The 13,682-nt window shown below is 43.7% G+C and overlaps 1 protein-coding gene across 1 annotated transcript; it reads left to right on the top strand.

Moving 5' to 3' along the window:
• The first annotated feature begins 4,342 nt into the window (after window positions 1–4,342).
• Window positions 4,343–13,305, top strand: LOC144165770 (ATP-binding cassette sub-family A member 17-like). Its single transcript, XM_077695544.1, has 3 exons — window positions 4,343–4,513; window positions 8,527–8,752; window positions 13,010–13,305. Exons 1-3 carry the CDS (start codon window positions 4,359–4,361, stop codon window positions 13,205–13,207), a joined length of 579 nt encoding a protein of 192 aa, XP_077551670.1. The 5' UTR covers window positions 4,343–4,358; the 3' UTR covers window positions 13,208–13,305.
• Window positions 13,306–13,682: the final 377 nt, after the last annotated feature.

Below are 13,682 nucleotides of genomic sequence, written 5' to 3'. Positions count from 1 at the left end.
CATTCGCCCCACGTGGTTTATATTCGTCTTCCAGGAATATTTCTATAGAATATTGGCAGCGAGGATGTTATCGCGGAAGTTTTCTAACGACGTAGTAGAGGCAATGCTCACAAGAATATTCTGCGAGTTGGGGTCGTTGCACTATTGCTTTATTCTTGCTCTCACGGTAAAATTTTTCTAGTTAAATCTCCTCCTCACGCGCCTGTATTTTTCTGCTTGGTTTTTATTGGGTCCCTTTATTTGCCCTTTATTAATTAGGTTTACCCCCTTTACGGAGTAAAATGAGAAGAAGAAAAGGATGTGGGGAACAAGGGCAGCTCCACCAACGCTATGGGAGGTTTAGAGCCAATACAAATAAAACAACTTGGGTAAAAGCCAAAACGTGGTTTGGAGGGAGCCCAACTTTAAACTATATAAACTTTATCGCTGAGAAGAACTTCTTGCTGGACTAGTTGGTGAATAGATTCCATTATTTCAAGCGAAAAAGAAAAGCACACGGATGAAGAACAGAGTAGACGAGACAGGCGCTAACTTCCAACTATTTTATCCGGCTACGCATGTGATTATTTTCCCTAGGAAAAGAGACGGCGAGAAAGAAGGAGCATGCACATACACGGATGATAACAAAACCAGATACAGTAATCCCTCGTTATAACGAACTTGCTTTACTCAAAGTACGGCTTTATTCGAAATTTATTCTGGTCCCAACCCAAACGCATGCATTCTAGACCGCATTACTCGAAGCGCACGAAGAGCTAGACCCGATTAGAGCGAAGTGCCGAGCGGAGGCGTCGCCGAGCGGCGAGTCAGGTGGTCAATATGGTGGGTTAACAAGCTGGTGTTTCCCGGGAATTTTCTTGAGCCGGTCACGCTCTATTCACCATCTGACTTCAGAGAAACGGTCCAAAAGCGTGGTTTTGGCGAAATGAATTTTGTTCCTAGACATTGGTTAATACGGTGTACGCGACGGTGCGCGACCACTGACACTCGAAGCGCGAAATTAGCCGTGTCGCCGACAGCAGGACGAGGAAAAAATCTTGTGTCGCAAACTTAACGGCTGCACAGCTAGGGAAAAATTGCCCAGTGAGCATGCAAGGCCCCTAGTGCAAAACCGGTCAGTTTTCATGATTGCGTTGTGTACCCACAATGAGCGGTTAATCGTTTTTTGATCTCATCAAACACGACCGCGGACTCCAGCCACGGCATTGGCGGCGCTTTCCAGCGCGAAACTCTCGTAGCGTTCCGCGATGCCCGCACCTTTCCCCTTTAAAAGCGGCCACTGCCTTTCCCTCCTCAAGCGCTTAGCAGTCTGCGGGGCGTTAGGATGTCAGTGACTGCTTAGGCCAATTAGAGCAGGGGTTGCTCGCGCCCGGAAAAAAAACATGAAACAGCCAAAGCTCACTGCGTTTTTTGCACCTGAGCAAATTTTCGCTTCACTGAATACGTTGGGTTTTTTTTCTTCGCAGTTGCGTCGCAGTTGAATCTCAACTACTTAAAAGCTTTTCTATAGTGGTCGCTTATAGCGAAATACCGCTTATAACAAAATTTTAACCGTCCCGCTGACTTCGTTATAACGAGGGGTTGCTGCATGTTTACAGCACGTTTTCCAGAAAAACCATTTCGCTACTGTACTGACCAATCGAGGTATCACTTATACAGTCATCCGCTCTCTACCTGATATAAAACGCTTCGGCCAATTCCTTCGCAGTCCTGGTCTTGCTTTTGTTAAGTATTCTTATCTCTTCGAACCATGGCTCACAACCGCAGGCACCAGAGTGGGTGGGCAAATGTGCCCCATTATCTTTTCCAAGGGACTTTATAACCTGCTTTATATAACGTTATAACTGCGTAAGGGATTTTGTATGATCTTTTTTTAATAAACTTTATAGCCTGGAGAAGTGTAGAATAACAAGAAAAGTTCGTGCCGGCCGTGGAGGCACAAATGAGCTCGAAATAAAAAAAACTAGGTAAAATTCTAGGAGTCACTTACACACAAGACTAAGCCACAAGCGAGCATTATCAGTTCCGGAAAAACACAACACAAAAAGATGCATCCCTCGCCATATGTGCAGTGCTAATCAAGCCGGTTTCATTTGTCTTGGAAAGGCTGCAACCGGAAGACTCATCAATTATAACAGTTGAAAGCAATTTAGACACCGTAACTTACTTTAGGATCTCAATTAGCGACACGAGGCCGTTTCCAGGCGACAGGGAGGCATCCGTTCTTACACCCAGCCCTGCGCGTAGGTTGAGAAAAGAAAAAAAAAACATTGAATAACTCCGCGTATCCCTAAATCTAGGGCATCAGGTCACTGTCCAGAACACAAAGCAAAACAAGCGTGAGTGATTGCTGCGAAAATAAAACAGCCCACTTGCCTTGTGTCCGTAGCTTACCTGGTTCTGCTTTATTTCTTTGCCTACCAACATCAATCGAAGAATACTCCCATCTGCGCAATTACCTGCTAGCTTACTCACTGAACAAAAATATTGTTGGGGAGAAACCTTCCTTGGTGAATTTGCAGCTATGAAACGTACTCCCCATAAAGGGCACGTGCCCTTTGAAGGACGAAAAATATGACGATGGGTGCGGGAACCGGCTGGTGCTAAAAGAAACATCTGCTCTGTCCCTTCTACAGTGCCTCCTCCTCCCGCAAGCTTCAACATTAAAATTTCCATACGCATCAAACATGAACATTGCCGAATAAATATTTATTTACCTGCGGTACAATAAAAATAAACCCATAATATCGAACTCAAACTCCATCAGAAGTTCCGAAGTGACAACAATGTCTTTCACGTTGTAGCCTCGATAAAAAAAAAATACTTTCCGCGATTGCTCAGTGGCTCAGGCGTTGGGCGGCTGAGCCCACGAACGCGGGTTTGATCCCGCCCAGGCTAGCTGCTTTTGAAATGGTGGTGAACCAAAAAATTGTTCATGTAGTGACATTTCGAAGCTCGTCGAAACTGCACAAAGGTGGTTAAAATAATCGGGAGCCCTCCAAAATGGCGCACATAATCGCCCAGATGTAGTCCCGGCGCGCGAAGCTCCACTATCCATCAATGTAAATGAGAGAAAGTACCCCTAAGGTAAAACATCGACAATTAACATCTAAACTGGAGTCTGGGGGCTTTCAAAACTTACAAGTGTTCAGTTTGTGTACTGCTTATGGGCTGCTGAAAACTGGATGTTGTGTGTATTTTCTGGTCCCACAACAGGTGAACCGCTGTTCGGTGAAGCTGTTCTTGGAAACAGCTTTTTTCTGCCAGCCTCTGACATCCTTTACTCTGAATGTGATGCAAATAAAACTCATTGTTGATTAAATTCGCACAGTGCCCCATCAAAAGAATTTCTTTCTGTAGGTCCCCTACGATTGACATGATGGCTAAACCCTTCAACTTCTTGCCGAGATAAGGACAGTTTTGAAAAAGAACACTCAGTCTCGCAGTTTTTTACAATAATTGGAACCTATACCCTAAACCCTTTGGAAACAAGGAGCGAAAGCCCATACAGCATCGTTTTTCTTTAACATTTTGAGCACACCACGGGCGCCTCTGTCTTGGCATGTGCCACTTCATAGAGTCAATAAATTGAATCAGTCGAGCAAAATAAAAGCGTCTAGTCGACATCTCCGCTGTACGGTTCTACTAACTATCCAGATTGATTGGCCAGGTCGTCATCAGAATGAACTTCCTGGAAATGCGCAATACTACCTTAAAATTTCTGGCACAAACTAGCGTACGCTAATTTCTGAGCCGGTGACACTACGCAGTTGCGAATGAATCATCGAACGTGCCTCAGGTTTAAAGAGTTCAGGATTCTCTTCAGAAATTCTTGAATTACTTGTACACCAGAACTTTGTTTGTACATTAATGCCCGTGCACAGAAAGGGCCGTGTACTTAAAGGTTTGCTAACGGAAAAGCATGTACGAAAACGTCCTTTAAAGAAAATATTGTAGCCGAGCGTGGAACTTTAGCCAAAACGAACGCAAGCTTTAAATAAAAACGAGCGTGGCTCCCGCTTATTGTTTCCAGTCATGGGTTAGTCCAACACCGTAGGAAGTGGAGGTTAAGGCCCGTGCTATAAGTTCTGATGCGAACATTGGCACGAAGTATGCTCAGCGACATTTTTTTATTTCAAGTTGTCAAGCAAGGCCACTGAAGATTCGGGCCCGAGCCTGCAGCACCCACAGTCCCACCCTTATTACGGAGCGGGAACTACGCCTTATATTCCTACGTTTTCACAACATTAAGTGAATTTCATGATCTTGGGGGCACAGTCTTTAACCCCAAAAACCACGGCAACACAGAGAGTTCCACAAGTGGCGCCTTTATTTGCAGTGGAGGCAACCGTAGGAAGATGTCAATCGCAGTGGCCCTATTAGGTCTGCCTCCCATCGTGCTTCTTGACGAGCCTTATGCGGGCGTGGACGTCGTATCGCGATCCAAGATCATCGAAGTACTGAGGCGTATAAAGCAGAAGACGCGCTCCCTCTTCGTCCTCAACTCGCACATGTGAGTGCACGCTAAACGCGCTCTCCCTCCTGTTTCGCCGTTCCAATGCTTAAAACCACGATAAGAGCAATCGGTGCCCTGAGATTTATTATTTGAAAAATAAACTATTAGGAATATAAACTATATTATAAACTACAACTATTAACTAAAAATTTAGCGATTTTAATGAACTAGAAGGGTAGGGAAGAATGCACTAGTCGAAATATTATACCAGTTCCTCGATTTATCCTTTCCAATTAGGTTACCTATTTTCCAGGCGATATTATTGGCAATGATTTTGGCTCTTCAAAAATTTCAACATAGATTTTCGCACGTCATTCTTTCTGGCTCCTTACTCTGCGTTCCGCATTAACATCCGAAAAAGATTACCCGATTACCGCTCATTTCGATCATTTGTTCGTCATGAGCTTTCTGATATAAAGCTTCTGTGGGTTCCAGGACATGCATGAATCTCATACAATGAAGTGGCTGATCACTTAGGCGCTATGAATCTTGGTGGCCCCGTGACCATGCAATGTCCAAATCATAGCTTTCTATATGGGGCGAGATTTAAAGGTTTACAACCACTCCAGACTTATCGGCAAGATGCCCAAATCTGTTCTTGGGATGATAGCCGCCTTCGTCATGCATGGAAACTGATGTTTTGTAAATCAAGGCTATGCGAGGTAGCAATCAATCAACTTTTGTGCGAAATTCCCACATTAAATTTCTATCTTTATAAATCTGGTCTGGCTCCATCTCCGCAATGTACATTCTGCGACGAACGGGAAAATGTAGACAATTTCCTGTTTAATTGCCGCAGCTTCTGGGTTCTTCCGCCCACGGAGTCTGCCACAGGAATGTTGTGTCCGCCCTTCGCTCTCATGTTGCAGCGACAGGGCGGTTTTCCTGCTAGCCAGCTAAGGGTTGACATTCATTTGTTTTTCTTCCTGGCTCTACTTTTATATAGTATATACTAAATACAAATTATGTTCTGTATTTCCATTTCTGAATTTCGAGATCTAAAATAATATAGGTCACATCCTGATTAGGCACAAAGTTTCTTATCCAATCGCCCACGTGGGTATGTGCCATGATCTGAGGCAACCAACCAACCAACCAACAACAGAAGAGAAAAAAATTTAGCTACGGTTGATGAAGTTGAGTTGTCAAAGCTATCGTAATTGACTAACAAAAGTAAAACAAGAAACGCTGGGCATATGACATGGTAGGATCGATGAAATGCTGGCAATAGTAGGAAGCTTGAAGCAACTATAAGTAAAGCATAGTAACGGAAGCTATCTTCGGCAAATACAAAATTTACGCTCTGAGAGTTGACCAGGGTAATGTTACGCAAAGCATGGACGCGAAGCTAGCCGAACTGTTTTAAACCAAGCGATAAGGCAGAAGTTAGATTAGAGAAAACAACAAAGCCTACAAACATATCTTGCCATGTCTCGCCAGTCAGTAAAGAGGAAGTCGAAACAGCTTGAAAGGGCATGAAAAAAGGAAAAAAAAAGGAAGCGACAATGGCATAAGAATGGATATTTTACGCAAAGGAGAAAATGCACTGTAAAAGTGCCCACAGCCTGGACAAGTGCAAGCGTTAATCTGTTTAAAAGAAGGGAGATAACGAAGATGTTAATAATTACCTAGCCACAACACTACTCTCCGTTGTATGCAAATTCTTTGCCAAAGTACTTTTTCACCGATTAAGTGGAAGCTTAGATACCCAACAAGCCAGACATCAAGCTGTGTTTAGTAAGGGATACTCAAAGATGGAGCACACCCATGTCGGCAATCTACTAGAAGCAAAATCTGCAGAGTTCAGTAAGCCCCTTTACATTTTAATTTCAAATAATAAAAAGCGTTCGATCAAGTGCACAGCAGCTGAGAGGCCAGGGAATAAAGGAGACAAACAGAAATTACGTATAAGACAGTTATACGGAATGTACGGATAGCGTAATGCTTCCCAAGAACAGCGCAAAGTTCCCGATCAGAAATGGTGTACGACAGGGAGATACCTGCTTGACGATACATTACACAGATGAGTGTCTACAGAGGATATTTGCGAAACGTGACAGGGAGAACGCAAGATAGCAGATAAACGCAGAATATGTGAGAGATTTCAGGTTCGCGGGCACCATACTCTCACTCAGCGACTCGGCAGAGCTGCTCGAAGAATGCATGAGTAACTACATCCAGAAACCTTTAGCTTGTGGCAAGAAATAAATATTATTACCTATAAAGTAATGGTGAAGAAACACGTCAAAAAGGTAACCTTGAGCTCTGCAAATGCTACACAAGAACAAGGAAAACAATATAAGAACCTCGGAGAAGTCGTCAGAGCTGACGGAAACGACGTAAAGTAAATTCGGTACAGAATATGTATGCACTCGGGGGCGTTCATCAAGCACCCCTAAATACGAAAAAATACGTTACCTCCTTCACTAAAAAGAATACACAGCCAATGAGTCCTACCGGTACTAAAATATTGAGCGGGTAAACTGGCGCACTTATGAATGGCCATGACATGGATAAATAAAGGAGTTACACTTACGGACAGGAAGACAACTTCTTGATTCAGGGGGCAAATTAGAGCAGCAGATGTCATACTGGAAGTAACGAAAACATTGACTTCGGCTGGTCATGTAGTTAAACGAAAGGACAAGCGATGGACAACAGAATAGCAGAGTGGATACCGTTGGACGCGAATAGAAAAGGGGAAGAAAAACACTCCCTGGATTGACGAACCATGGAAATTTGGGGGTAAAAAAAACTTCCACCTCCCCTCGCGGGAACCCCTGTGTAGATGCGATGCCTCGGGGGTTCACGTTGCAGCGTTGGACAGCGGAGGAACGGCGCTGGAACGATGGAGCGGAGCGGCGCAGGCAACGCGTTTTATAGCGCGCATAACCTTGAAGGGACTGCGTAAGCCGGTCCTAGTCGATGACGACGTTGGCGTACTTGTAAAGCGGTGTGGACTCTAGGTGTTTGAGCCAAGCGTGGATGTTGCTTCGCCGAAGAACGGCCCACCGGTTATATGCGCAACGCGCACGAAGGAGAGGAAACCGCGGAAGAGAGAGTACTGCACATGCGCCGGCCCCAGCGCGTCTGCCCCGGCTATGATGCAATGTGCCGCGGCTATGATGCAACACAATCCAACACAATCCACTTTAATCCAATCCAATCCAAATGCAATCCAATCCAATACAATACAAGCCAAGCGAAGCCAAGTCAATCCAATCCAATCCAAGGCAATCGAATCAAATCCAATCCAATGCCCCTCGCGAGAGTGTTCGCTATCGGAGAGGAGAGGGGTTGAGCGGCGGAGAGCGCTGCTCGCTCGGCGAGGAGAATGGCGGAGGGGCGGACAACGCCGACAACAACGACGACGCCGGAGGGACAAGGCGAGTGAATCAGATGCTCTGCATACTACAAAACTGACCCAACCAGCACAGGAGCGGATCGATTGGAGTTCAATGTGAGAGGCCACCGTCCATTAGCGAGGCTAAATGGGCTGTTGACCATTGAAGATTAATCAAAATTTTCACCAGAACAGCACTTTCCGCTCCAATAAACGTTTCTGTCCTCCTCCTGCTCCGTCTCCATTTGATCGCCACAGCGAGGTCTTTGGTTTATTGGCAACTTTGTTTTCTCGCTGCACCCGCCGCGGTAGCTCAGTGGCTAAGGCGTTGCGCTGCAGAGCACAAGGTCGCGGGTTCTATTCCGGGCCGCGGCGGCCGCTTTTCTGATGGAGGCGAAAAGCAAAAACACCCGTGTGTACGACATTTCGGCGCAAGTTAAAGATCCCCAGGTGGTGAAAATTAATCCGGAGCCCAACTCTACGGTGCGCCTCATCGCATGTGTTGCGTCGGCGCGTTAAATCTCACCATCAATCAATCAATCAATCAATCAATATGATTTCTCGCTGCGTTTCCCCCAAATTTCTAGTTGCATCCCACCAATCTGTGTTACCATTAAACGCCGTTAAAGTTGCTAATAAAGTTGTGACCTCGCTGATGTCTACGCAGCCTCGATGAGTGTGAGATCTCCTGCGACCGGCTGAGCATCATGGTTGACGGCCAGCTGAAGTGCCACGGAGGGGTGCAGCACCTTCGCGACAAGTACGGCAATGGCTACAGGCTGAACTTTATGCTCCGGCACGACGCCTCCGGGGACGCAGCAGCAACGGCCCAACAGTTTTCTGAGGCTGTCCCGAGCTTGTTTCCTGGCGCCACACTCTCAGACCAACACGAGGTACATGCACCAAGCGTCGACCCGTTTTGTGACGAAGGTGGCCAGCTCTGTTTCCTTTGAGCTTTTCCTTCCACACAGGTTTCCAGTGCAATACAGAAGGTGCTTCCGTCGTCCATCCGTCAGAACAGGAATGCAATTGAGCTAGCACTTTGCAATGTTCCTTAAAGCGACACAAATCAGATTACCTACAGCCGTCGTTGCTCGACGCATACTTTTTTGAAGTGTGCTCGACAATGTATTAGAGGAAATCCAGGCATGGCGAGTGCGCAAGCCGAGTTGCCTTAAAGTGGGCCAAATAACCACCTACATCTAGAAAGAAAGGGGAAAAGTGCTGTTCCACATATCACACGTGAGCATTCTAGGTCCTGGATTGTAACGACACTTCAACATCCAATCCCCCACAAGCACGCACACATACAAACACACCCAACACCGACACCCAAACCCACCACACCCCCACACGCGCACAGGCACAGGCACGCACATGAATTTATGTATGCATACTTTGAGATCATATTTTCTCTGCTTCCAGTACTTTGGGTAACACTACGGGCGCATCATCATAATAACCCGACTATCATCAGCGCTGGCCCCGTTGGGCTAGGCCCCATCATCAGCTGTACACAATCATCATTATCGCTTCGGTGTTGCCGTGGCCCGACTGCCCAAATAAAGAGCCACTCCAAACGTCGCACAAAGATACACACATAAATGCATACATACATACACACACATACATACATACATACATACATACAGGGAGTAGTAGAACTTTGAAGATGGTAGAGAACACAAGAGAAGAAAAACTTCGAACAAGGTAAAAGAACGATTGTGGCCTACGTTTCAGCAAAGAGAACTTGCCCTTAGGAAAGCAAGTTCTCTTTGCTGAAACGTAGGCCACAATCGTGCTTTTACCTTGTTCGAAGTTTTTCTTCTCTTACATACATACATACATACATACATACATACATACATACATACATACATACATACATACATGCATGCATACATACATACATACATACATACATACATACCCACATACACAGATACGTGCATACATACATACATACATACATACATACATACATACATACATACATACATACATACATACATACATACATACATACATACATACATACATACATACATACATACATACATACGTACATATACACCTACATACACAGACACATACGTGCATACATACACACACACGTACATACGCACATATATACCTACCTACACACACATGCATACATGATTGTGGGTGTAAAGTGCCGACGCTACACAGGCGATGAGGCGCGCCGTAGTGGAGGGGTCCGATTAGTTTTGACCCCCTGGGATCTTTAACGTGCGTCGAAATCTCGAACACACGGGCGTCTTTGCTTTTCGCCTCCATCATTGATACTTACACACATACATACATACACAGATACAGACATGCATATATACATATGAATACATACGCACATACATACAAACATCTCATGTTCGCAAACGAGAACATTTAATCAAGGTGTTCCCCAGGGATCAATCTTAGGTCCTTTACTTTTTATTTTATATAATAACGACCTTCCCGATTGCATTAATCCCGCTCATTGCGTTTTGTATGCGGATGATACAATATCATTATCTAATAAATCAATAATTTGCCTTACCTCTAACTTGAATGCAGTGCTTAACAACGTTATAAACTGGTGCCGTGACAATTACCTAATTATTAACCCGGAAAAAACTAAATTTATGGTATTCAGGTCCCATCAAAAAACTATCACTATTTTTCCTGAACTAAAATTTGGGCCTCAATTAATTGCACCATGTGACCGCGTTACATTCCTTGGCATTCATCTCGACCCTAACCTTGCATATAAATCGCACTTTTCCAATCTTAAGCAAAAAACCGCTTTTGGCATACGAGCTTTGATCAAAGCTCGGCGCTTTTTTCCTCATCATGCTTTGTTGTCTTTATATTTTGCTTTGTTCACAGTCATTTCCATTATGGCATTGTTTCATGGGGAAACGCGTACTCTTCACACGTTTCATCGGTTCAATATATTCAAAATCAGCGTATTCGGATTATAACGTTCAGTTCATGTCGTTCTTCTGCTTCAGGCCTTCTACGTCAGAATAACATACTATCAATTAATGCAGTATTTCACTATAACCTAGGAGTATTTTTTTACAAATTATTGCACTCTTACCATTCTTATGATTTCATTGATCTTGTTAGTTTACGAAGCAAAACCTTCACCAGATTTTCAAGTAATAATAATTTCTTGTTACCACCTGTTCGAACTAATTACGGTAAGAAAACATTTTGTTTCGCAGCTATCACATTGTGGAATAATTTGCCGGTTACGGTTAAATCGTCGTCTTCTATTACATGCTTTAAAAACAATCTTAGAGAGTTTCTTCTGGTGTAATTACAATCCTGCTTTTGTTCGTATTTATGAGTTACATTCCTATTTGCTTGTGCCATTATTTCTTTTACGTTACTTCACATTGTAAACCTTTTTGTTTATTTATATTAGGCTTACTGTTCAGTGCATGTAGATTATAGATTAACTTCACTTGTCTTTTTACTATTATGATGAGATGATACGCCCGTTTGCTGCTTTCAAACATTTGTTTGTGTATTCATCATCAAGGGTCCCCTTACAGTCTGTCGACTATGGGACCCTTGTCTGTATATTATTATGTATGTATTCTTTTTATAAAAAAACTTGCACTTTCACTTTCACTTTCAAACACATACATACACACATACACACACGTACATAAAAACACATACATACTCGCATACACACATACATACATATACGCACATACATACGCACATACATACATACACACATACACCCACACATTCACACCCACACATTCACACCCACACATCCATTCACATACATACACACACATACATCCACACACACATGCACGCACATGCAAACACACATACATACACATATACATACACACACACATACACACATCCATACATGCACACACCCATTCACAAACATACACAAACATACATAAACACACACATACAACCCCACGGGGAAACGAACATCTCAATGTCTACTCTGATGAGGCTTTAGATGTTTTTTGATTCTATGGCTACTAAATGGGCTACTAAATCAGCTACATTGGCTACTAAACCTCTAAATATGAACCTCTAAAGCACGTAATGTACTTTGTTTAGACATTAAGGTATTTATTTTACAGAAAACAAGAAGGTCGTGAAATGAAACTTCACAACAATTAGAACCCGACTTTGTCAAGGAATACACATTCTGTATCTATCCAAGCTGCAAGCGACATGTAGCGAAGGGATGAGCTGAAATTTGTTACCCCGAAATACGAGTGGGACCGGAAGACAGTACCCAATACGCTCAATCGGCTCCTTCTAAAGCACCTGCTTGATTGCCGAGAAGAAGTGGCACTTGAAAAAAATGCTCTGCTGACTCTGAGAACTGGCAGCGTACACTAAGTTCTCTGAAAGAAGCGAGGCCAGCTGCGTGTGACGCAGTGCTTCTTCGTCGCGGATGGATCCGCCGGGCGCTGCCTACCACTGTCCGCTTCTTTTCTTTTCATGTCATAGCCCTACGTTCTGCTAAAACAACATTAGACATAAAAAAGAGCGATTTAGTGACATTCAAACCCGGACACTTCCGTAATAAACCCGTGGCCCGTTTCCGCCGAACCTGGGTGGTACGCAGGTAATTACTAAAGCATGCGCACTGCCATATTATAGTAAGCATCGCGGTAATAATGTCTGTGCTAGTAGGTTTGTTGGGTTGCTTTACTGACTAAAGCCCACAATGTTCAGCATTGAACACGAGAATAGATGCCCATGTCAAACGCGCGGGAGGGGCTTTGCCTCCGGCCACAACTTTTTGAAGATGTGGTTCCGTCGGCTCCACGAAAGTAGGCGTAAAGGTATTAGCGGATTTTATAAAAAATAACTTCAAGATTCTAGCAAGCCCTGGACCTTGTCCTTTATCAGTTGTTTTGCTTTTGATGCGATTTTAGAATTGTCAGCCGAAGTGTCAGATAAACAAATTAACCAGAACATAGAATATTTTGTATTGTCCCTTTACCTTCGTTGGTTCAGTCGAAAATTTATGCTTCAGCTTTTTGTTACTACTTTGCTTTGCACGTGCTTACTCCAAACGTTTTTCTTGGGGCACGAAAAAGTGTCACAACTTTTACCCTGCATTTTAAACCGCTAAAACGTTCTTTTTACAGAATGTGTTTAGCTACCATGTGGTGGAGCGCATGCCATGGAGTCAGCTCTTCGCAAAGGTGGAGTCTCTGCAAGAAGACTTCGCACTGGAATATGCCATGGTTGGCGACAACACTCTAGAAAATATTTTCCTAGCTTTCGCCAAAACTCGTGAAAAGTCCCAGATGTCCAAGGAGGTCTCCGATTCTAAGATATTTTAGGTTTTCTTTTTTCCTTCACGCAACACATTTTTTCCGTGCGATTTTTCTACCGATCCTAAAAGCCAATGTGCTGTGGAGAGCATAATAAAATATTCCAAATGCCTCATTTATTCATGTATCATAAATGTAATTTAGAAAGGTTTATACGTCTAAGATTGCAGCCTTTAAAAAAGACAATATGTTATGTAACGCCGGTGCGGCAATAAAGGAGAAACCTGCTGAAAAACTGACTTCCTTCTTTGTAAATAATAAATATGAAAATCTTAAATACCGACTGTTAGAATACTCCAAGTACTATCGTGATAAATTGAAATACGAACAAGGGTCACGTTATTTTCAGCACATGCGGCACTTCCTAGCGACGGACCGTGTATCTGCAGCGGCCATCAGGTTGGAGAAGCGATCTGGTGACTTATTCTTACAGCGTAGGCGCAGGTTTTTGCTTAGAAAGCGGATGTACTAAAAACAACACGCA

This window comes from Haemaphysalis longicornis, unplaced genomic scaffold (genome assembly GCF_048455015.1).
Source record: "Haemaphysalis longicornis isolate Haplotype H1 unplaced genomic scaffold, Haemaphysalis longicornis Haplotype H1 scaffold_15, whole genome shotgun sequence".
In the NCBI taxonomy this organism is placed as follows: domain Eukaryota; kingdom Metazoa; phylum Arthropoda; class Arachnida; order Ixodida; family Ixodidae; genus Haemaphysalis; species Haemaphysalis longicornis.
Note: the sequence above shows the minus strand (reverse complement) of the source record. Positions and strands in the feature narration are given on the sequence as shown.